This window comes from Tetrao urogallus (genome assembly GCF_951394365.1).
Source record: "Tetrao urogallus genome assembly, chromosome: 6".
Taxonomy (NCBI): domain Eukaryota; kingdom Metazoa; phylum Chordata; class Aves; order Galliformes; family Phasianidae; genus Tetrao; species Tetrao urogallus.
The window spans coordinates 36,545,847-36,571,156 of NC_136819.1; the positions used below are offsets into that span (position 1 = coordinate 36,545,847).

The 25,310-nt window shown below is 38.4% G+C and overlaps 1 protein-coding gene across 1 annotated transcript; it reads left to right on the plus strand.

The window, feature by feature from the left end:
- Positions 1-1,215: 1,215 nt before the first annotated feature.
- On the plus strand, positions 1,216-19,841 carry BRMS1L (BRMS1 like transcriptional repressor; the record flags this gene model as incomplete). Its single annotated transcript, XM_079537624.1, has 10 exons — positions 1,216-1,351; positions 8,889-8,979; positions 9,949-10,076; positions 11,557-11,636; positions 14,269-14,365; positions 14,714-14,790; positions 16,412-16,483; positions 17,854-17,893; positions 18,735-18,861; positions 19,529-19,841. 10 exons carry the CDS (start codon positions 1,216-1,218, stop codon positions 19,650-19,652), a joined length of 972 nt encoding a protein of 323 aa, XP_079393750.1. The 3' UTR covers positions 19,653-19,841.
- Positions 19,842-25,310: the final 5,469 nt, after the last annotated feature.

Below are 25,310 nucleotides of genomic sequence, written 5' to 3' on the forward strand. Positions count from 1 at the left end.
GAACCTTGTTTTGCTCCTTGAATTTATTTTTAGCCCCTTAGACCTAGTTCCAACTGCTTGCATAGGAAACTATAGTCACGGAGCCAAAAGTTCCCTGATTTCCTGCCATTCCATTCCCTGTTGCTTCCAGTAGGCCTTTCCAGGCCATAGTACTCGATTTCCTGTTTTATCTTGCTAGACTGAGACGTAAACCTTAAGACTTTTTTATTATTTCATTTCTGGTTTCTTTTTACTAAATCCACATGGATTCATTACAAAGCATTTCAGACCCAGTCTGTGAAATTTCCTTTCCCTTGAGGACACGCCCAACTCTCATCAGACTATTCCCAACTTCATTTCAGCCACCCAAATACCTGACGCCCCTTCCAAAGCACTCGGGGCACGTCAGATGACACTATCTTCCAGTTCCTTTGGGAACTGCCTCTAGATTTTGATATTGCATCAGCTTCTGGGGTCCCAAAACCTGTTTTTGAACAAGAGAAGCCCGAGAGCATTACCCTCACACCAACCAGCAGGAGCCATCAAGCAGCCAAGACCCGCACTCACACCGGGCCGCGCCACCCCCGCCGCAGAGCATGCGCGTGCCCGGAGCATGCGCAGACAGAGCGGCCGCTGCACGCGGGCTCACGGGGCGCGGCAGGCGGGGAAAGCGGGAATGAGGGTCACCCTCAGCGGCTACAGCGGCCTGGTGCTACCGAGCTGAATCTGTATCTCAATACGAAGAGTTGCTTCCGCCGGGCAGACGGAGCTCTCGCTTCCCGAATCGAAAGCATGGAAACATACAGCCCACGCTGCTGCTCTTTTCCCAAGCTCAAACCTCAGAACCGGCCCGTGTTACACACGCTTCCTCTGAAACCCCAGTGCCTACAGGCCGGGCCACGCCTGCAGGAAACGCAAAGCGCTCCCGGCTACCGCAGCATCCTTCAGGACGGAACGGCAGGCAGCCGTCGTACCGCTCACACCAGCACCCTACTAGCAGCGGACAACTCCCAGCGTGCCCCGCGCTCTATCTCGCTGTACCTGCCGGCTGGGCCAATGGGGGGGCTCGGCCAATGAGAGAGCTCGGCCAATGGAAGGGCTCGGCCAATGGGAGGGCACGGCGGGCGTTGGGCGGGGTTGGTTGCACCGCTGGGCGGGGCAGCGGCGGCGCGGCTGGCAGTGGTAGCGGCGGGAAGGGCCGTTCTGGGGCTGTCCCGGTGCTCTGCAGTGGGCAGGATGCCGGTTCACTCCCGGGAGAAGAAGGAGAACAACCACGATGAGATGGAGGTGGACTACGGGGAGAACGAGGGGAGCACCTCGGAAGAGGAGGAGACCGAGAGCTCGTCCGTGTCCGAGGAGGGGGATAGCTCAGGTATCGCAGTCGCCGTCTCCGCCGTTCTCTCTGCCCCTTCCGGGGGGAACCGGCCCCAGCTCCGGCCGCGGCACTGCCGCTACCCGCCCCCTCCGCGACCCCGCCCCGCGGCCCTCCCGTTGCTGCGGCCCAGCCGGGGGCGGGGACGTGGCGGGGGCACGACGGCACCATTTCGGCTCCCGCCGCAGGTCCTGATGCCGTGCGGGCTGGGCCGCGTGGTGCCGCGGTGTCTGTGTGGGGCCTCGCTGGTGCTTCGGTCCGCGGCCGGAGCCAATGTCTGCCTGTTTCTTAGCAGGCAAAACCGAGCATTTCTGTTGGGTGTTTTGGGGCCTGCCTGGGTGGGAGGGGACCTGTCAGTGCCATTGACCTCTTCTGCGCAGCGTTAAACCCTGCTGTGATAAAGACACCTTTTTTGTGTGTGCCTAACTTGCTCAGGACTGCGCGCTGGGGATGATTGAGCATGTGAAAGGTGAATCTAGCAACTATTCACCTGCCACCCTGCTAGAAGGAAAGTTTTCTGTCCGAGGTTACCTCATCATTCTAAGGGCTAAATTAGAAACTTGTCATTTATTGGGATCCACACTGATCCTTTGGAGAGTGCACTGCAATCTGGGATTATTGGGGCTTCGTAGGTCCTGACCGACATGGGACCTTTGTCACTGCATGCACTGGCTTTTCAGTATCTAAAGGGGAGCTATAGGAAAGAAGGCATAGGACTCTTATAATAGGACAAGGGGACATGTTTTCAAACTAAGGTGAGGGGATTTGGTTTGGGTAGGATGGGGGGAAAAAGGAGTAAGGCTAGTGAGACACTGGAACGGGTTGCTCATCTCTGGAGACAGCCAAAGGCAGGCTGGACCAGGCTCTGAGCACCCTGATCTAGCTGTAGGTGTTCCTGTTCATTGCAGGGGAGTTGGACCAAATGGACTGTTGAAGGTGCCTTCCAACTCAAACAATTCTGTGATTCTTTGAAAAGCTGGAGCTGTGCTCAGTGCTGGCTGTGGTCCTGACGCAAGCTTCTGGTAGTTGGAAAGTACTCCTTGCATTTAGAGTGCGCTGTCCTGGTCCAGGCCCATGCTTGTAGCAGCACAGTTACTAGGGGTGTGAGTACCGGGCTCGTGTGGTTTGGATCCTAGCTCTTCCACCTTTGACATTGCATTTTTACATGCATTGACCTACAATTGGTTTGCCTGAATGTGTTAAAACCCTCAACATACTGTTAATTCATTATTATCTGATATTAGAAGATCTGGGAGATCTTGACTATTAACATCCTTTGGCTTTTGTATTCACACTGACTTCATTCCAGGGAGAGCTCCAATGTGGTGGTTCATGGAAACTCCTCTCATCTGGGCTGTTTTTAGGTAGAAAACTGTGGAAGCCCACAGGTATGATACAGAGTCATCTAAGTTGGCTCTGCAGTAACAGTGTAGAGTGAAGGCTCTGCCAGTACTAGGAAAGCTTTGCTGCTGCCGTGCTGAGAGAGTATAGACATGCCCTTGGGCAAGTATCGCTGATTGAACCCCACTTTACAGCTCTAGGCAGCTGATTGATTATTATCTACTTGGATCCAAGTGTCACCATCCTTCCTCTCATCCTTACTCACCCTTCTTGGTGCAGTGTACTTTCCTGTCCTTGTTTCTTGCTTTGTCTTCAGTGATATTGGGCCTTTGTATGCTAAGCTGTCAGAAAAAGAACCCATTAAAAAGTGAAATAGCAAAAATGGCTGAGTGAAAAATTTGATTTGTGAACAAGAGGTACTGGGGCCTATGTAAACTAACGCTTAGATAGACTGCAGCTCCAGAGCAACAGAAGTCATAAATAACAATTTTGTTAGAATATGTGAAGATCTCCAATTTACATCAGTTAATTCGGCACACATTTTTGTGAATTTAAGACTAATGACTTGCACAGGTTTAGATGGGAGGGTTCCTGAAGCAGAGATTCTGAAGTTCTTGGCAGTTTCCTGATCTGAGGGAACATCTTGCTTCTCTCATCTAATGCAGTGTTACTCAGGAAATATTTTCAGTCCATAAACCGTGGAGCACATTCAGGTATGGGCTTGCAAGAACTAGCAAAATTATTACAAACGTTGTTTCTATTTGTGTCTATAATAGCAACTGGTTTGGTGAAGAGATTCCTAGTTCAGAATAGATAGTGCTGAGGCCCCTATTTCTCCCAAACAATGATGGTTTTCTTTTAGATAATATAGCCTGAACTGAACATGTATGGTTGGGAGCTGCCTGAAGAACAAGTCATTGTTTCAAACTCTTATGCTCTCTGTGGATATTTGACTACATTTGATAAGTGCTCGGTGAAGCTTTGGGCTTAACTTGGTAGTTGAACTTGATTTCTGTTCACTGAAACTGCTGCAAATTTAAAACCAGTGTGTACAGAGCTATTCTGTGGTGAAACATGTATGTGCACTGAACTTTATAAATAGTTGGGCTGTTACAGGTGAACAGTTCGTTTATCCAGGTACAGATCTTTCCTTACCCCCATTCTCTTGAAGTTCACTTGGAAAAGAAAAGAGCCAGAAAGATGTGTTTAACTTGCTTTGGGTAGGCTTGATGAAACTTAATCTGGGCAGCGTCAGTGTGTACTGGTGGTTATGTTGGAAGAAAAGTAAATTTGAGAGAGGATGTCAGGACAAGTAGCTGCAGGTATCACATTTTGAGTGTGAAAAGCATGTCTAACTATGTCCCTGTTTGCACAGCAAACCGCTCCATTCCTTTTTCATGTGACTTAGGAAGGTATGTTTCAATTCTTTTATTATCAGAATTGAATGTGGACTTGAATGTTTGGGAAAATAAATAAATGGAGACAGCTCTTCCCTCCTGAACATGACTGTTTTTCAAAAGAACTGAACAGACACTATTTGTTAAATCTTTCAGAGGGAAAACATAGAGTAGAGGAGGAATACGCAAGCTTGTTGAGTGATATGGAGGTGAGACATGGGGTTGCAAAGGACTCCTTGATGAGGTCCAGGAGCAGTACTGCAACAATAACCCTTACTTAGTCCAGTGGTTCTTCTCGCTTATCTTGAAATAGATTATGCAGTTTATGTAGGTTATTGTTATATAAGCTGCCTTTTCTCTATTTTTCTGTCCAAACAGTATGTCATAAAATTTTTTTGTTTTTTTAATTCTCATTTTTTCCTGTGTGGGAAAGAGAGCTTAATATCACAGAATCACAGAATAGTCAGGGTTGGAAGGGGCCTCAAGAATCATGAATCTCCAACCCCCCGTCACATGCAGGGCCACCAACCTCCCCATTTAATACTAGACCAGGCTGCCCAGGGCCCCATCCAACCTGGCCTTGAACACCTCTAGGGACAGGGCATCCACAACCTGTCTGGGCAGCGTGTTCCAGCACCTCACCACTCTCATAGTAAAGAACTTAAGAACTTAATATGACAATATAAATGTAGCTTTCTCTCCTCCAACTCCCTGGCTCTGGTGAAGGGAGGACTGTCTGTTAGTACCAGCTGCAGGCTTTGAAGCTTCTTCTCTTTCAAAATTTTCCTGTATTCTTGTTTGTAATTTTTGGTAATTGACATTTTTAAAGCAAACTTTGAATTTTGCAAGTCCATTTTGTTGATTTTTTTGTTTTTTTATTATTTTTAAATGAGGGCAAGTAATGCTGTTTCTTTTCCACAGTCTTTAGCGGGGATGAAGGAAGAGCAATGTTTTAAGTGAAAGTAGTGTGTGTTGCTTTTTAAAGCCATACAAGAAACCCTGTGGATAATTTCTGTTGCATTCTATGGAGAAACGCTTTTATGGGAGCACTTTAAAAGTGATGACTATGGAAAATTACATGCTTATCTCAGTGTCTTGACAAATATGAATTTACTCCATGGATGCGTGTTGCTTCTACAGACATAAGATGATTAGCACTGCAGGAAATAAGTATTAATTAAAATTACTGGGGGGAAAAAAAAAGAGATAATCCCTTCAAGTTCTTTCTTATAAATTTGTTATGTGTTTTACTTGCATTTAACTTTTTTTTTTTTTTTTTTTAAATCTCTTCCAGTGGATGCCTGAGAAAATAGAAGGCCTTGAGAGCTGGCACCATTTCTATCCTGGTCCTTTTGTTGATACATATTTAGTAAAGTGTTGTGTTGTTTTTTAATATTGGCAAAGGCCCAGAATAGCATATCAGGGATGAATAGAAAAGCCACAAGTTATGTTCACCATCCAAGATGAGAATTTGGGCATTTTATAGAGCATTTTTTATAGGCCACAGCTTATTGATAAGAGCTGTATTAGGTACTCTTGTGTTTCAAGTACTTTTTTTTGGTCTTTAAACTGAGCTGCCCTGGTTGCTGAGTTGGATTATTTGAATATAGTAGGGAAAGAATGACTGTAATTCTGAAAATGATTTAAAATGCCCCAAATGCTCTGTGTGGAATGAAACCTAATGTGAAGTATTGAGACGGTATGGGGCCATTAGCAAGGATTTTAATATATAATGAGTTGTTTTCCATTTCTAGCAATATAAATTTTCAACAGATAAGCTGTGAGATATAATCTGAAAACTCGTTTACTTTTTCATTACTGAATATTCACTGAACTGTTCTTTAAAGATAGAAGTTTCTGTAATTGAGGAATTGAAGATATTTCAGGAGTCTTAACACTTGAAAATGGTTAATTGGCAAAATGAAACAAGAGAAGATTGTTATTCAGTGTTACAGGTAGAATGTAGACTTCTAGACAGGAAGTCCAACATTTTTTGAGTGTATAGGTAGCTGAGGGGAGATTTAAACAAGCTCTGTTTTATTTCAGTAATACAGAAGTGTCTGCTGTGCCCTCATGCCAGTGTGTTTTCTTGTTTTCTTGCAACAGTGGATAAAAACATAAGATGCAATCCCCTTTCCCTCCAGTGTTGGGGCACTGATCTTCAGAAAAGGCTGCTGTTCTAATGTGTTTTTTTTAATTAGTCTGTTTATTCGTTTTAAATCCACAAGCAATAAAATCCGTGTTGATATAAGGGAAAACTTCTGAATGAATTGCTTGCTGAAACATACGTAGAACCAAAACAATACTTGAAAAAATCTGAAATGCGTGCTTGAAATTAAGAAGAAAGTGGGAAAGGATCTGCATCCCAGTGTTCTCTTGGGCTTGTCTTGTTTCACAGGGCAGATCCTTCAAACTTCAGAGAATTTTTATTTTTATAGCGCATAAAAGCTTCAGGCAACTCTCAAAGTAATGTAACTGCTGCATTTCTTAAATCTGACTGAGCTCTTTAATCTGATTTTCAATCTTATTCTGGGTTTCAAGATCTGCCTTATTTTTGAGAACAGGAGTTTGAAATCACGCCTTTTAAGACATGCCTTTAGGGCTTATTTCTCTCCTCTCTCACTGTTCCCTGTCTGCTAAGCATTTATTAGAAGTTCCAGCTTTAAATTTTCTCTCTCGTCAGGCTAGGTCATCTTCTAAAGCTTTGTCAAAGTTTTGTGCTTGTACTGACTGCAGTTTAAGGAACTGCAGTAAGTCTTTCATTTGGACATACTTTTCTGCTGCCTGTTGGTTTTCATGCACAGGTAGAAGGGGCCGGTGTGGTTTTCAAACTTGAAAGCTGTGTTTATTTCAATGAAAAGGTATGATTTTAGTAAAAAGGAATGCGGAACAGATACATCAAGGGATCTGAGTGGTAGATGTGAGTTAATAGGTTTCTCTGAGTTAGGGAGGTGATATGCAGGCTCCTCTCACTTTTGCAAATCACTGTACTCTTTTGCAAAACAACAAGAATGAAGGCTTGAATGCTGCCTTTTTTTGGCGCTGGCATATGAGACCACATAAAGCAATGAAATGTTGACTGAGGAAGAGGCAAAGGCATTCAGAGTTGTTTGTAGACTAGAGGAGCTGATGCAGAGCATCTCTGCTTGGTTTGAGGCCCTGCTTGGCCTTTTTGTCAGCTGTTTTCTGGAGTGACTGCACTGCTGGGCACGGTTTCCACTTAGTCAAGCTCTCCTCTTGTGCTCTGGCTCCTGGCTATGTGGCTCTCTGCCCTTCTAACACTGGTTAATGGTTAGTTGCTTGTGCCTTAACCAGAGAGCTGTTTCTCTGAGATGCTGCTGAGGTAAAGCAGCTTCAGGACATCTCTGCCCCTGAGTATACCTTAGCAGAGCTTGTTCTCCCTCTCCTTTATTTAAAACACGCTGGGCAGGACTGGTGGAGGTTTGGATCTAGAAATTCAGTTTGTTATCATGGAGAACTATGGTTAATGAAGTTAATGGGTTCAGAAATACCCTGGAAACTGGCGTGTCTTTGATAGGAATAGAGTTTAGAACTTTCCATTTTATTCTTGCTTGCCAAGCACAGCAGAAGATTGCATGTCACTAAAATTCAGCAGTTTTCTGTTCTGTGGTTGCTGCTTGTTACATCCATCTTTTATCCACTTGAGGTGTGCTTTTGCTAAATCTAAAAGGGCAGAGACAGAGATAGGTTTTCTGTGTGAAGGAAAATAGAAACAAGAAATATTATCTTGGGGAAACTCTTCCCAACTTTTAGTTTATCTAAACCATAAAAGCAAGGAAAAAGATAGTTTTCTTTTGTTGAAGAAGGAATTTTCTAAACTGAAACTTTTAGTTCACCTTCTCAAGGCATTTACCTGAAGGTCAATGGGTGCTGCCACTTCATAGTGTTAATGATTTTTCTATTTTGTAGTTTAAGAAATGGGAATGGAGGTAACAACTGATGCTTAGATGTCCCTTTGGCAAGAGCCAAAAATTCTTGTCCAAAAAGTGAGTGTTTATTATACCTTACCATTATGTTTGTTACGTAAATTAGGGAAAAAATCAGAAGTATGAATTAAAACAAAAGCTCTGAAAAGAATTTAATAACTCTTGCTTCATAAAAGCATCTGAAATGAGGTTTCTGTAAAATCCTGCATTTTTTAGGTTTCACTGTTAAAAACTGTTTACAAAGTCTTTTTTAATGGTCATTGAGATGAGCTACCGATATTTCTAAATGAATATTTTAGCTTCAAACAGCTCTTCCAATTAAAGAGGATGAAACCTTGTTTCAAAACCAAGTGTTACATTTTTCTTTTTAATGGATGTTAATGACACAAAACCTTGAATTACATAAGACAGGCACAACATTTGAACTTGTTCACTTGATCTCCAGGGATTTCTTTTGCTCATACTGATGCAGGACACACTGGAATTTTCGGTTATGGCTAATAACTCTTCATGAGTAATGCTGCTTCTCATCTGATGTGCTGTACAAGGATTAATTATTCTGTTTCACACTTTCATCTGCATTTTACATTGTCATTTATGAGATTTAACCACTTGAAATCTTACAATCATGTTGTTTTCTGGTGTGGGAAAGAAAAATAACACTTCATGGGGCTTCTTGAATCAAATTTAAGTTTCTTAATGTGATGAGTGGTTTATTGTAACCTGCTGTAGCATAGTAATATGGTTGATCTGTTTATTGCTTAAATTCAGATTTGCTTCAAGTTTTAGAAGCAAACTATGCAGTCTACTTGGTTACATTGTTCAAAATATATTACCTTTTCTTATTCTTAGAAATGGATGATGAAGACTGCGAGAGGAGAAGGATGGAGTGTTTAGATGAAATGTCCAATCTTGAAAAGCAATTTACAGATCTCAAAGATCAGTAAGTATCTTAAGTGCCTCATTTGAGGGTCTATTCTGTGAGAATATGGTGTGCAACTGGTGTTTCTTGTCTTTCAAATATCTGGATATTACTTTTGGAGAAGAATAATGGTTGAAAGTTTTGATATGGTTTGCAGGCAGCTGCTCTAGAATACTTTCTCTTTGGTGTCTCTGAAAGGGAAGAATATGTACCATGGAGTCACATGCACATAATGTGTACAGTATGTGTAAGCATGTGCGTGTATACATATATAAATATATTTATTTCTGTTTTGCTGTAAGAATAGTTCTGAAGTGTTGTGGTAAAGGGCAGGTGTGGTTCTGTTGCACCAAGGAATGGTGATCTTTGGAGAGGTATGCCAGGATCCTTCTCCTCCTTGTGTATATGCGTGACTTGTAGAAACAGACAAACAAACTCAAGCATTGTGTTTGCTAGACTAGATATGAGGGGTTTTTTTGTAAGACATTGTAGCACTTTTTATTGCTGTCATTGATGAAAATTTCTTGTGATTACTGCAAACCAGATACCAATACTGAAAGTGAAACCAGTGTTAGATCTGTCGGTAGTTTACCATAATATCTGTATCACTCAGTGAAGACCTAGTAAGCAGAAGAGAGGAAATGAATAGCCATGTGTACTCAAAAGTGGATGTGACATTTTTGATAGCATTCCATATGTGGGTTTTCACCAGAGATGGAATGAGGGCTGCTTCAGTAAGAGCCTGTGTATCTTTTTCCTTCGTTTGTGCTTCTGTAGGAGCAGATACGTGGACAAGAAAATGAATGCAAGTTTTTATCTAAAAATCTTTTTCTTCCTCCTGTATTGCAAGCATGGAATCTTTAATTTACTTCTGTAGGTGCACCATTAACAGAGACATTAAGAAAGAGTCAGATTAGCTCTTCTTAAAATTTCTTCCACGTTGTATTTACTTTAAATATATGTATATTTTTAAATGTTTATTGTTTTCAGACTTTACAAAGAAAGATTAAGCCAAGTGGATGCAAAACTGCAAGAGGTCATAGCTGGAAAAGCACCTGAATATTTAGAACCATTGGCAGCATTACAAGAAAATATGCAAATCAGAACCAAGGTGGCAGGTAGGCATATAAAACGAATGTTTCTTTTTCAACCATATGATGTTGCTATTCATTTAAACATCAATTTTTATCAATTGTTATGATTTTTCACTTTAAAATTGCTACAAGAGTGTGTTTTAAAGTTAGAAACGCTGTCGTGGTTTTAAACTTAAAATATTTTTCAGGTCAAATTGAATAGGTTGCTTGCTTCTTCTTTATTTGCCTGATAGCATCATGCTGAAAATATGGCTTATTTACGTTTCATTGAATATCTGTCTTTGTGTAGAGAGCACGAAGTTTCTGAATTAGAAACAGTAAACTTTGATGCTTCAATTGTTACTTTTGACTCCAGGCTGTGAAGAGAAATTGAAATCTTCTGGTCTATAGCATTTTTCTCTCTTTTGATCATCTTCATAATGCTTCATAATGATGGTGACCTGGAATTTCTGGGTTTTGAGATCTTTATCCAAAATTTACTTGATTAATTCTGAGCAGTACTTTTGCCTACTGCAGAAGATGAAGATTGCAAGTTGAACTTCCCAGGAGCTGTGACATGAAACCACCCGTAGCTTTTTAGTTTTAAATGTGATTTTCTGTCAGTGCTTTGATGTAGGTGGGTGTGAATAGGCAGAATATTAAGGATTCTCCTGATTCAAGTCTTCGACAGCAGTAAAGTCAGTGTTCCAATGTAGTGTTTTTCCTGAGCTCTTTCTACAACTTTCCTGAAGTCTAGAAATCAGATATTTTAATTTTTTTTTTCTTTTTTCATTTTGTCTTCAACAAAGATTCCGAAAGTCATTTCAGAGGATGCCAGAAATAGCAGAAAGATTTTGCTCTTACTGTTTCGTAGCCTTGACAGAAGTGGGTAGTATGAGAGTTTGAGCTCTATCAAGTAACCCTTAAGGACTGCAAATAAGCAGTGACTGGGAATTGACAGGTGCAAGAAATAGACCTAATACTCAGAAATACTCTTATTTATATCACAAGAAGTCTATTTCATTGAGTGGAATAGTCTTGTTAAATGATGTGATTTATTAGCGTCATGCTGTGTAAAGCAAGCCTTGTTCCACATATTCATTTGTAAAAGCTTGTTCTTTCATTCTGTTTTCCAGCTATTTGAAACTCTCAAAGTATTATTTAAAATAGTAATTAGAAAATAGAATAGGTGAATACTTATGTATTTGAAATTTGAAGATATCCAGGGTAATTTGGTAGGCCATGTGAAATAGACCTATTTTGTAAGGTTAGCATGGTAACTAATGTAACTGTTGACAGATAGGGCAAAAAGTGAAAATAGCATTTATTTTTCTTCAGATATTTAGATTCAATGAATTAAAAGGGATTAATTGCCTAACAAAAATATTTATTAATTGCCTATCAAAATAGATATATATTTTTTTCCCTTTTGTACATATTTTGGGGCTTGAAGGCAATCTTAAAAGAGAATTTTGAAATCAGATATTAGCTAAAGAAAGTAACGTTGTCATTTGTTTGATGACAGGTATCTATAGAGAGCTTTGTCTGGAATCTGTGAAGAACAAGTATGAATGTGAAATTCAAGCCTCTCGACAGCACTGTGAGGTTGTGCCAGCTATTCTGTATTGAACATTTTCCTTTACTGTGTGTCATGCTTTCCAAATTCAGTGCATATTTTTATGTTTTAATTTTTTATGTTCTAATTTTTCTATTGCTGTTACTTGCTATTTTAACGCAAACCTTCTGTGACATTAAAATCCACGTAAAAGCTTGTTCAAAGCATATCAAAGTTAGGTTTCTAATAGGTTTGCTTTCATGTAAGTGTAATTTTCTTATTTAGAATAATGAGATTGGTAAAAATCATTTTGGTACCATGTTTACCAAGACCAGTAACTATAATATCTACCATAATTTTAGCAAAAAGCACCTTACATTTTTGTGATTACAATAGTCTTACTCAGTTTTTAAGGTATCTTGGTCAGCTAGTGATAGAGTTACCGTTCCTGTGACTGCTTTTGAAAAAATGTGTTTCTCTGCTTGAACATAAACATTTCCACTGAAGCATTTACATAGCATTTACTGTACTGTACTGTAGTGCAAATAATCAGGTACCTGTATGTCTGACCCTGTGGTGTAGCTGCTTAGATCCTGATGCGTGTATTGTAGTCCTCCTCAGCATACTTTACAGTGGCTTAAATGTGTGTTCTTCGAGGTGGCTAACTGTATTCCTGAAATCCCTGGTTCTTATTTTGCCAATAAATAAAGAGTGTACACACATACTATTTAAAAATGCCATTTTCTGGTTGCCTTACAAAAGAAAAGGTACAACATAAGACAGACTGTTCATTACTGGCTCTCCTCATTCCTGTGAATACAATCCTGAGGTTGGTCAGAATGCTATAAGACTTGCAGGGTTTCTTATCCACAATTGAATGATTTTCTTTGGCTGTGTATTATTCATCTTTAAGGTTGTCCTTGTTGCTTGTTTTGCTGCTATTCTTTTACACTGGAACGTTCAGGATTCAAACATGCAACATCCAAGAAGGGTCCCTGGGGAAAAGCTGTCCAAAATCAGTAATGCTGCTTTTAGGATCGTTGCTCTGAGTATAGCTATTCAGCAAGAATGCCTCTGTTGCCCATAACATCATCTCACACCTTATTTGTTACCAAGACTAGCAGCAAAACAGGTGTCTAAACACAAACAGTATTTCATTTTAAAAAGGAAATTTTAAAATGGTATCAGAACAAATAGTACTAACTTGACATTTCAGGTATATATAAGAATGCTTTTGCATTCTCAGTTCAATTGAGGATTATTTTTTATTTAGTAGTAACGGCTTGAGAAATATATAAACAGGGGATCTGTGGAACACAAGTACTTTGTGACTTGAAGGGAATGTTAACCACACAGATGTCTATTGGAGTAGGACTATTTGGTTGTTTTTATTCCTGAGCTGATTTGCTTCATTTTGCTTTAGTGTTCAGTTTGAACATTGGTGTTGTTTCTGTTGGTATGCTGCGCTGTGGGCAGAAGCAGTTGAGATACAGAGATCTTCTGAATTGGCTCTAGGTCTGCAGCCTCTAGCATCAGAGAGAGAGACATGGTGGCAAATGACTAGATGCAGTGACTTGTGCTACTTAAGCTGGTTGTTTGTTTGTTGTTGTTTTTTCCTTGAGTGATTAAGTCCAAGTCTCTGTTTCCTTGAGTTGTTAGCGGTGTTGGTCAGTGAAGATGAGCTTAAGAATGTAACAGTCAGCTGCGCTTCCTACTTGTGTTTTAGGAAGTGTGCAAGTGAAATTCAGCTTAATTTCTTTCTTTTAATTAAAGTTCTAGTTTTAGGAAGTTAAGTGTGTTTAGAAACTGCCTTTAAAAGGGTAACTATTCGGTACAGATATTGAGCTGATAAGAAAGTTATACAATATAGGGTGTTATAATTGAGAGCAGCTGTACGAAAAGTTGATTTTTCTTTCGGAAATACCTGTAGGTAGAAAAGAGGTTAGACTACAACATGCTGTAGAAAGCTTGCATCAGAGTGTATTTCCATTTGTGCGTTACTAGCACTTTTTATATAAAAGCATTGGAGGCATTTTGTTAAACTATGTGAATCAGAGATAATCTTTTAAATTGATGAACTAGCTAACCTTTCTAAAGCAGTTTTAAGAATGTTTCTCGCAGCTTTAAGGTACGCAGTTTTGCTTTCACAACTGTCTAGAGTATTTTATGTGCACTGTAGATTCTTTCTACTGTGAGTGGATATATCAGTGATATGAGTAGATACATCAGTTCTGTGGGAAAAGGTAATTGTAAATAGTATAGTAGTAGATGATAATTCTCTATAAATTAATAAAATCTCATTAACATTGGAGACTTAATGTTTTCACTCAAAGTGTTTTATTAACTTTTAAGAAAGCTGGAGTAGAACTTAATGTTTTACAGTTACTCACTGTGAATAAATCTTTGCTATCCGAAAGGAAAATATTGAGTGCTATTCTGGAGGTCTGGGTGTGTGCTCTGTATACTTGGTTATTCTTGGTACTGATATGACCATATATATGCTGATGCTAAGTGAATGTGCCATCTTTGAGGAGCTAGAATCTCATGATAAGGAAATGAGTACAGGGATATATTGCATGCTTTACAGCTCTGTAAAGTGTTAACCTCAAATCTGTTCTTCTGCTGAGCCTTTAAATTACTGTAATACTGGACTTAGTCATGTTTCATTTCTTGTTATTTTAGAGTGAAAAGCTTCTGTTGTATGATACTGTACAAAGTGAACTAGAAGAGAAGATTAGAAGACTTGAAGAAGACAGACATAGCATTGACATTACATCAGGTGAGTGAAAATTTTTAAATTTTGTTGTTAAAAATTCAAGTAGCTATACTATTTCTGGTTTCAAGTTACTCAGTAGAATGCTTTTCTGAACAACAGCGTAAGATTTGTGGGATGAGTTTGAATTTAAGCTTAAAACAAACTTTGGTCCGGTAATTATCAGTATCTGTTGTCTGTTTAGAGAACATTCATCTATGACTGCATGATCTTGTGACACTTTCGTTCTATTCAGAATCAACATTTCACCTGATTGTCCAGAAATAAAAACAAACACTTTTCAGATTTTCTTTTCTGTGAGAACAACTGGGTGTACACATTTCTGATTCATTCATTCTTATTATTTCTTTTCAGAATTATGGAATGATGAGCTACAGTCAAGGAAAAAAAGGAAGGATCCATTTAGTCCAGATAAAAAAAAGCCTGTTGTTGTATCAGATATCCTTTCATTGAAATCACTGATCATTCTGGTAATATTCACTACTATTTTATGGCTAGTCATATTACGTATGTCATTAACAAGTTGAGGTGATAATACATTCTCAAAATGTATTTTTGAATGGCAGCTGGTATTCTAATTCAGATTAGAGAAGCCTAGTTAACACATCCTGTTGTGAAGATTAAAATTAGGGATCTGTAATTACTAGCTATGTACAGAGTCTGTTTTTAAAAATATCTCTCTCTTAAAAAAAAAAATAGAAGCTATTTGGCTCATCTTTTGAGTATTTGGTGTAGGTACTTGACATCATTTTTGCAGTATACTTGGAAGGAAAGGAAGTGCTCCTGAACTGGGCCCTGTGTATATTAAGGAATGCACTGCGCGTAATGAAGATTGTATCTTGAAGTATTCTTGGTCCTGTTTTTGTGAAGAGCAAGGAATATGGGAGAAGAGATTTAGAAGAAAAGGGCTTAGATAGTTAGGCAAGTTAGGAAAAGCTTTTTTTCTTAGGTGGAGACATAAAAAGGTGATAGCTCTGAAAATAAACACTCTTTTTGAATATAAATGAGTAATCAGTAACTTTTCATTATTACAGCCACTTTAAAGGGTTAATTGGATGCAGGACAATATATGAGGTAAAGTATTGGCTCTCAGTGTAATGGGATTCAGCCTGATGAACAGTTAGCTACAAAATGAAAGCAGAAACAGGCATTATGTCTGCAGAGTGCAACTTGACTTGTGTTACTTCTACTTCATAGATTTGCTTCTTTTACTGGAGCATCTTCAACTTAATTTATGACTTCTTAACAGTTTCCAAGTCTTTAGAACCCTCTTTGATTAATTGTATCAACTCTTAGAATTTTTAATTTTTATAGGCATTTTTTGAGCTTGAGGTTCCTGTAGAATGGGTATAGTATTTAAGGATTTTGTATCAGTATCTTCCATAAAGCTGTAATGAGCATATAGTGCAGCTGAAATTTCTAAAGTTATGGCACTTTGAAGAAAGATTCTTGTCTCCTAAGAAAGAAACTGAGTATTCCATGTCCCTCCTGTCCCTAATCCATGCTATTATTGCTTATGATTTTAAGGTAGTTGTGAACTTGTCACTTTGCAGAGATCTGTGTAAAGCAAGTACCTAGGAATTCTACAGTGTTCTTCATTTGTAATTCTCTCCTGATTAGAGAAAATTAAAACAAATATGAAAATGGTGAAGGATTCTTGAAGTTTCAAATAGAATGTAGAATACGATAAAAATGATAACTTTAGAAGAGATTATACTAGTGCAAATGCTTTTTTGTAGTGGCATTGAAATTGCAGGAAGTTTTAACTGTAATTTATAACATTGCAAGTAGAATGATTTTTGGAACAGGGATGGTATGGTTGTATGACAATCGTTAATTTTATGTTGAATTCAAATAGTATGAATATATACGTGCTATTACTTTTAGTAACTTCAAAAGTATACTTCTAAGTTGCCTAATTCAAAAATGCATTTATTTTTACTGAGCTTCAACTTCACTCAGGTGTTTTTTCTGTGAGAGAAGTATCTTAATATCTTTGGACAATTTTTAAAATATTTGTATTATCACTGTTTAGAAGAGTTTTCCCTAACTTTTTCACGCCCCTATATAGTTTATATGTTACAAGACCTTGATATACTTGAAGACTGGACGACAATAAGGAAGGTAAGATGAAAGCATGAATGCCTGTAGCTTTGGGTCTCTTTGGGTTCTTGTCTATTCCTTTTCTCTACTAGAAATACATAAATGCATTTCTAATACCATCAAGACTTAAGTACAGGTATGTATTTATTCAGTGGTCTGTTAATGATTCTAGTTTGAGCCATGCTGTTGCAGCTTTTTCTGACTCTATGCAAATCATGCAAAGGAATCTGAAAAGGAGATGGCAGAAGTTCTCTCTTAATATTTGTCGTCTCTGGTGTCTGTGGTGCAGTGAACTTGAAGCCTGTATCTAGGCCATCTGATTTCTCATTGTCTCTACCAAAGTCTGTCATACTATGATAGTTTGATAGGGTTTTGTTTTAAATAAAGATTTCTAAATATATATAATATGTTTTGTTTTCTGATAGTAAATGTATCATTTTATGATGATGCATGTTCTTCAGCCTCTCACTACACCTTTTTTTTTTTTTTCTTTTGGCTTAAAGTACAGTGCTGTGTTTTTTCCAACTGTAAGAGGATCGGGATTTACAGGAAGATAAATTCGTTTGACTAATCAACATATTTGGAAAAAAATAAATCCAAATTTTGAGTACAGAGTGTCTTACCAGATCTTTGCCATAGTGTTAGTGTAACTTGATGTAATCAAATGCTATTCTTGCCTTGCATCTGCAGTTGGAAAACTTTCCCCTGTATTCTGGCAAAAATCAGTGCTTTCCAACTTGTGGAGCAGGAAATTACGTTGTAAGAATTTGGAAGCTTTCTGGGAAATGGTGTTGAGTTTATTTCCATCTGTCTTGTGGTGCTGATGTGAAAACCTGTCTGTTTTCCTGTCTCATCAGATGCACAGATAAAAAATAGCTTCTGCTCAGTTTCTTTGCTGTAGTATAATGTGATTTAAAGCAATAGAAACAACAACAAAAATTAAAAATCTATTTTGCTGCTGCACATGATTGACAGATTTTCACTCGCATGAATTGTCTGCCTGTGGGTATAATTTAATAATCCAGAGAATGGGTTCTTCACATAGCACTTAGTTTTTCCGTATCATTTTGTATTTTTTTAATAGAATTACATAATGGCCATTTTGAGGATTTTATTTAGAAAACTTGAGATATGTAAAGTCAAAACTCATTAGAGGAGGTCATTTTTCCTTCCCAAACACTTAAAAGCAAATGTAACTAAACAGTTCATAAAGTATGAAAAGTATGAAAAAGTACTTAAGGTTTATATTCATTTCATAGTATCATCAGTATCACATAACATTAATGCTGCACATAAAAACAAATGTTTTGAGCTATGCTGCACAACACCATTTGAGCTGGCAGTTTAAGAAAAAAATTCTGCTTACTGCCTTCATTTTCTTTTGTTTCAAGGCAATGGCTACTTTGGGGCCACACAGAGTAAAGCCAGAACGTAAGTAAACACTGTTTGATTTCATAAGACAGAACTTGCAATATATAATGATGCAAACTGCATCAAAGCAGACTATATTTGTTTTAGCCTTGTTTTACTGAACGCAGAGTGGGGTGAGCTGACTGGCAGATGTGGATTTTGTCTATCCCTGCTCTGAGTTGCTGATACTTGCAGCTTGATTGGTGATTATGTAATTGATGCATGAATTGTAAAAATTATTTTAAAAATTAAGACTCCTAAGAGTGGGCTTTACTAATGAATATTGGTACATTATGCCAATATTTTCATAAAATGAGGCAGGAAAATGAAATTGCCTGAATTTGAAAGGGGCATTCTAAACATGATTTGTGTTCACTGCAAGCTGCAGCTCTGAAAATACAGGTGTGGGAAAGGAGTGGTAAATGATAACTTGGTCTGAGGTAAGAAGCATATTAACTTTGTTAAAATCAAATGCTTGGAGGTAGTGAGTAATGAAGAAAAAGGGGAGAAGACAAGCGAGTGGGTTCTTCAGTGGTGAATCACTGCTTGCAGTCTGAGATAATGCACTGATAAAGAGATTTCATATTCTGTGTCTTGTTGCATTATTCTAATTGTGAACATTGACATCGTAGATAGCAGAGTTGTATGGAAGAGAACTTCTTTAAAATGGAAATACAGCTTTTAATTTATCTGACTGGAAATAAATATCTTCTAATTTTCTTGCATTTGGAGTTAATTATCTAGAGAGAGACTATTTCTGACAACGGAAAAACTGCATATTTTGTGTATAAATAATTTACTGAATGTTTATTTCTAAATCTTACCAACTTCTGCCAGTTGATATTAAATTTGATCGTTCTAGCACCTGTCAAATTAGAGAAACACCTACATAGTGCTAGGTCTGAAGAAGGAAGACTGTATTATGATGGAGAGTGGTATGGACGCGGACAGACGATATACATTGATAAGAAAGATGAATGTCCTACAAGGTGAATATTATTCATTTTATACAGCTCTGTATATTCCTGATAAGCAAAAGGCAACATGGTGGCCTTGAAGAATAAGGCTTAATTGGAGATAACCTTCAACCTTTACAAGGTTGAATTTCACTGAAGGTAATGTGTTTCTCAGGATGGGATTTTATTGAAGGATTGAAGCTCTTAACCAATTTCTGGCCAGCCTGTGACTTAAGGGTTGTGTTCGGGGGTTTTGTTGCTTTGAGGCTTTGACTTGTTGGCCAGATGTAGAATAGTATGGAAAATTTTGGAGCTTTGTTTTTGCTCTACACCTTGGGGTTTTGTATGTTTAAGCATTTTCTGGATATGCTTTCTAGCATACTGTGGGTTTACTGTGGGTAGTCTGCTCATTACTATGAGTAACAATTATTTGTAGATGTTGTGAGGATTTTCTCGTGTAAGGAGAAAAAATAGCTGGCTGAAAATTCAACTACCTACTAGAGACTTATGCAGTTACTGAAAAATTGTGTCAAAACTGTCCTTGCAATAGAGCTGGTACCCTCTGACCCTAGTGTCTATACCTACTGCATATTTTCATTTACAGTACAGTTGGAGTTTTTGAGGGTTTTTTTTCACTTTTAACTTTTCTAAATGCTTCTTATTTTTCTTTCCCTGACCCTTCTTCCCTCATTTTCTGTAGTGCCATAATTACAACAATTAACCATGATGAAGTTTGGTTCAAAAGACCAGATGGAAGCAAGTCCAAGCTATATATTTCTCAGCTACAGAAAGGAAAATATTCAATAAAGCATAACCACAACTGACTATTGCTAAGCCATGCTTGATGTGCCATGGGATGAAAGTTGTATTTAATAGCATTTTGTATTCCTTATAAATTTACAGCAGTATCTGATGTGTATTTGTAGTGCTGTATGTAAACTTTATACAGATGGCTTTCAGAAACCTGAGGATGTTAAATCATGCTGACAGACATTTTACCTCTAAATTGGGTACAGTGCCTAGATATGAAGTATGCTCTTCAAATGTAATGGCTCAGAATTTCTCATTAAAAGTTAATCTTTTAAAATGGAAAAAATAAAAATAAAAAAATTATTTTTCATTGGTGACCAGTTTGTTTGATAAAAACGATACCCACGATTACCAGCAACTCATTTTGTTTTTCAGTGAACGTCATGCTTCTCTTGTGGATATAAATTTAGCTTGTTTAGCTATTGCTTTTAAATAGATTGTAACATGCATAAAGCATTCTTTTATCCGAAGTGGATTGATTTATTAAAATTGTTGCCCTCGACAGCTCTGCTAGTTCTGACTGTGTTATATTTTGTGAGGTTTTCTACATTGTTTGTAATGAGACAAAGCTAATATTTTGAGTTAATTTTTTTCAGGAGCACTTTTCTAACTTAGGATTATACAGAAAACATATTATTGGTAATTTTTTTCTTCTTCCCCAGATTATCATCAAGATTAATGTGTAAAGTAAATAGTGTTCCTCCAACACGTGTTATATGCAGCCCACAGAGGGTGGCTGCTGGGATGATTATGTAAATACTGTTGCATGCTTTGATTATTTGATCCATAGTTGTATGGAATGTGGTGAGTTTTTTTCAAAAGGGAAATATTTCCCCAGAAATCGTGTAACTGGGCAAATTTTCACTGTCTTCTTCACCAAACATCGTTTTCCAAATTTCTGTAACCCATTTCATCTTTCGTCACCATTGTATACCATTATTTTATGCAGCTTAGAAAGCTGAATTTCTCTTGTATCTTACTGTTTAAGCCACCAAGAAAAATCCTTAATCCTTAATGTTACTGTGATGTGCTTGAAGCATCTAGACTGTTAGATGGGATTGTTGAAGAATTTTTAACGTATTGGTTATGTGCACTTTAATCTCCACTTATGATGACTCTGTGGAGCAAGAAAGCATCCATTTGGTTTAAAGGATCACAGCAAATAAGTATTTTTATTGTAACATATACACTGTTTATTCCTATATTAATTGTCTCTTTTGGTGCAGGTAACTACTTTCCAAATGCCAGATCAGTTTCTTCTGAGCGATGCTTTTCTACAAGCGTATGACGTGAATAATGTATATAAAGTATCAGTTGACATTGGCTTTTAACAAGATGAACTGTATGTATACAGTTGTTTGATAAACTTTTTGTAATAAAATATTCGTATTTTTTAACTTAGTATATAAATAAATGATTGGTGTTAGTGGACATCCTGAACGTTGTGCTTATTTGTTTTCTAGTCTTGGTGTTGCTGATGTAACAACTCTGTAAGCAAAGTATATTTAAGTTTGCAAAAAGCATAAATCATTTCAAAGCTCCTTGAGTTGTGTTTCTTTCTCTTGAATATTGAGAGTGTGCACACTTATTTTTTTCATCTTACATTTTTTCTTTAGTATGCTATGAAAGCACTGCTCTGCACATTTAAAAATCACATTTTAAGCACTCTTAAAAATGTCTTGGCTCCTGAATGGCTTAAAATCATTTGTACTTAGGGGCCTCAGCACACTCTTAAGCTGTTCAGTGGTTCACCTGTTTTCTCCCTGTATTCTGCACCACACTGGTTGCAATCAGTTGTTTCTAGAGTTGTTCCTAATCTGGTATCTTTGGGTGCAGAGCTGTGCTTTGTACTACTGTGCTGCTTAGGTTGACACCTGGTGAGTGTGGCTTCTCTATTCAGAGTAACTGCACATATGAACTTGGCAGTTAGTAAGCGTAGCGTTACGTCTTAGTGGTCAAACAACTGAGATCAAACTGTTCCATTTCTGTAATTGCAAGAATGTGAGCTATGGCTTTCTTTTTTACAAGAAATCACATGTGCATGTGATAGGAAAGGAATTAGAGTGTTTCTTATAATTGGTTTTGTCCTTTTTTTATTTCTTGAAAATATGATTTGTAATTGTTTTGTTTCTGTACGAGCCATGTTTGGTTCAGGTTACGTATTTTTGTATTATTTTGTCAGTTAATGGTTTGCCTACTGTCATAAATTATAAGAGATGTCTTGAGGAGATTTTAGTCCTTTGGAGTACAGACACTGTTAGCCTCTTGTTCATCTGTCATTTGCACTGCTGCAGGAAAGCTTTTCAAGGTTCAGTAGCTTTGCTTTAACCTGCAAATATGATTAAATTCAATGAAGCACTGAAAGGAATAAGGTGTTGGGCATACTATTTATTTCTTGATCTACACACTTTGTGAAAGGGTAATAAATAAAGAGTAATAGGCACTGACAAAAATAACTTTGTTATACTTCAGAGGAGATGCTACTTTTGCCAAGCAAGGTGACCTGTTCATCTTTCCCATAACAAAACTGTGGGTATATTTAGCTGAAATGCAATTCACGTGACCCAGAAGCATTCAGTGTGGTATCTTGTAACAGCAAGCTCTTAAGCTTTCCAAATGCACTTGAATGTTGACACTTTATCTCACAGTGTGTTTTAAAACTGAAAATCAGCTATTTATTTATTTATATTCCATGGAACATCTTGTTTAAGATTTGGAAGCCAAGGCCTGCATAGCCAGCTCACCATCCCCACCAAGTGGCAAGGGATGATTAAGTGCTACAATTTTCACACTCTCAAAACCTGTGTAGCCTTCCATTAACAGGTTACATTTGTTTGTTTGTTTTTCTTCCTTTTGTGGAGGAGCTGTGGGTATTTTTCGTTGTTTTGTTTTGTGTGGGGGTTTTTTTGAGGGCAAGGGAAAGTGGTAGAGAAGAAAGCATGTGGTCTATAGACCGCACATTTAAGTAGCTAAAATCTTCGGTGCTTTTGTGCATCTCAGGTTGGTTCAGCCTGTCACTGTTCCTGGTGTTAGCTAAATGGCTTTCTTCAAACAAGTTCTGCATGTGACAGCTCTGTCCAAGCACACCCTTTTACAGGCAGCTTAGTAAGCTCTATGGTAGGGGTACAAAATCCTTCTGATAGAAGTTGATCATAAACAAGGCCAGCCACCATTGGATAGGACACGTAGGCAGTGATATGCCTCTGGCATGAAAGGTACCTCGGGGTTCTTGCAGCCAGGTGCTCTGGGTGACTTGTGCATGCTGGTGGTGCTGTTGGGAACTGCCTGGGTTCTGGAACTGCTTCAGTGGCTCTGTGGCATATGTGTAGCTCAGCTGCATAGTGCATCTGCAGTAAATCAGCATGGAGTTTGCAGCCTACGATTTAATCAAAAGCACAGCATGTGTTCCCTAAGCCTGCTATTTCCTGGAAATGCCAACCTAACTGTCCTTGTATTATGTATGCTTTTATTTTCTCTGTACAGAGAACCTGGTCTCGGTGAAACAGAGGTGACCCTCAATCAATGTTTAAGATTTTTTTCAGTGTTTACCGTTCCAGTTAGGTGCTTCCAGAAAATGATGTGCTGAACTGCTGCTTCAGCATGCTGGCTCACACAGGCCTCATTTCTCAAAGTCTGACTTTCCCAGGTGTTGTACAATGAGTTGGAATGCTTGAGGTGAGTGGAGGGTTTCACCAGCTGGCAAGGGACCCAAAGTTAGGTGTGGGCTGAAGGAAACGTTGAAAGGAAGACATTCTAACTACAAAATAAAGATTGAAGGGTAAGTGGACCAACTGAAGTGTATGTCAAACATCAGCTTTTCAAAAAATTGTGAAATGAGTAACATAGCCCTAGTTACTAATGAGCAGAAGCATGCTGGAATAGGGCAATGCAAAGGAAAATAGACTGCTTGATTTATTTGAACAGAGCACATCAGGCATCACAGAATTGCAGGGGTTGGAGGGGACCTTAAGAGATCAATAAATCCAACCCCCCTGCTAAACCAGGTTTCCTAGAGCAGGTTGGACAGGTAGACATCCTTAGGTCTTGAATATCTCCATAGGAGGAGATTCTGCATGCTTTCTGGGCAACCTGTTCCAGTGCTTTGTCACCCTTTCTGCATGTCTGTGTGGAACTTCTGATGTTCAAGTTTTAGGCCATTACTCCTTGGCCTATTACTGTACACCACCGAGGAGAGCCTGGCCTCATCCATTTGCCTTCCACCTCCCTTTAAATATTTATAAATGTTAATCAGGTCCAGCCTCAGACTTCTTTTCCCCAGGCTGAACAGTCCCAGGTTGCTCAGCCTTTCATCATAAAGGAAATGCTCCAGGCCCTTTTTCCTGTGAGCAAAATGAGTCAGAAACAGCTGGCACAAACAGGAATTTTCTTGAACCTGCCTTTCCTCTGTGACCTGGGGTCTGGGGGTATCCTGCTTCTATGCTGCAGAGAGGTGTTGTGCTGAGTGCCTGCAGGTGGCAGTAGGTTTATGTCCAAATTCCTCACTGGTAGACTACAAATTTTCTGTCAAGATCCAGCTTGGTTTTTGTTGTTGTTGTTGTTGGGTTTTGGTTTTCTGATTTTTTTTTTTTTTACTCTGTTTCCTTCAGTTGTAGCGCTACTGCAATTGGTTTTAATCCTAATGCATACTAATTAAGGGATATTTAGAAAGAGCAGATAGTACATGGAGCTCTAAAGAAGGATTATCTCTAGCTACTGTATCATGGAGAAAATTGGCGTGTAAAGGCTTAGGAAGCAATAGAAAAGGATTAGATGCTTTCTAGTTGCTATAGAAACAAAATATGTAATTAAGCAAAATGAAATATATTACAACTCTTACACTGATGAAAGTACTTAGGAAAGGTTGGACAATAAATGAGTGTTTTTTGCTGCAGTACCAACCCAAGAAATAAACAGAGCTCTGGGATTATTTTTCAGATAAAATGTTCTTCTGCTGCCTTTTGATGCTCAGTTAATTCAAGCCAAAAATATTTTGTTTCCTAAACTGAAGCTATGAAAAGGAGTCTTAATAATAACCAGTAAGTAATGCGGTGAGGTCTTGCATCGGTACTGCTGCAAATTTGTACAATTAATGTGAATATCAGTAACATAATGCTGACCATACTGTAAAATTAATAAAAAGTTGAAGTGCATTTATTCTGGGGGAAAAAGAAAACATGTTATTTTCTGAATATTAACTGTTTGATTATACTTGCTTTAAAATAACAGGTCCCTTCCTTTCCTTTCTTATTCCAAAAGAGTATGTTAATGGATGAATACCCCTGCTCTGTAGGGGTTACGCTCAGCATTTATGAGGCCAGTTTTGCATGTCACAGTCACTCCTTTTGACATTTTTGAACTGTGTGTATTTCTGGATTAGTTTATCTGCAAGGCAAACGAAGGTAAGACAATTTTGAATAGACAATATGTCAGATCAGAAAGTGAATAGTGTGGATTTAGTACGCGCTGCAGATGAACTAGCAGTTAGTGCCACCTGCCAAAAGAGGGCACTTTGGGGTTTCTTATCAAGTGCCATTTACTTGGAAAGTTTCACCTGCGTTCTCAGAACGTTTTTACTTTTTTGTATCTTGAAATTTGATTGTTGACAATTCAGAAAGGTTGCAGTGGTTGCTACTTCTTTGTTAGCTTAATTTTAAGGTCACCGCATCTGCTCT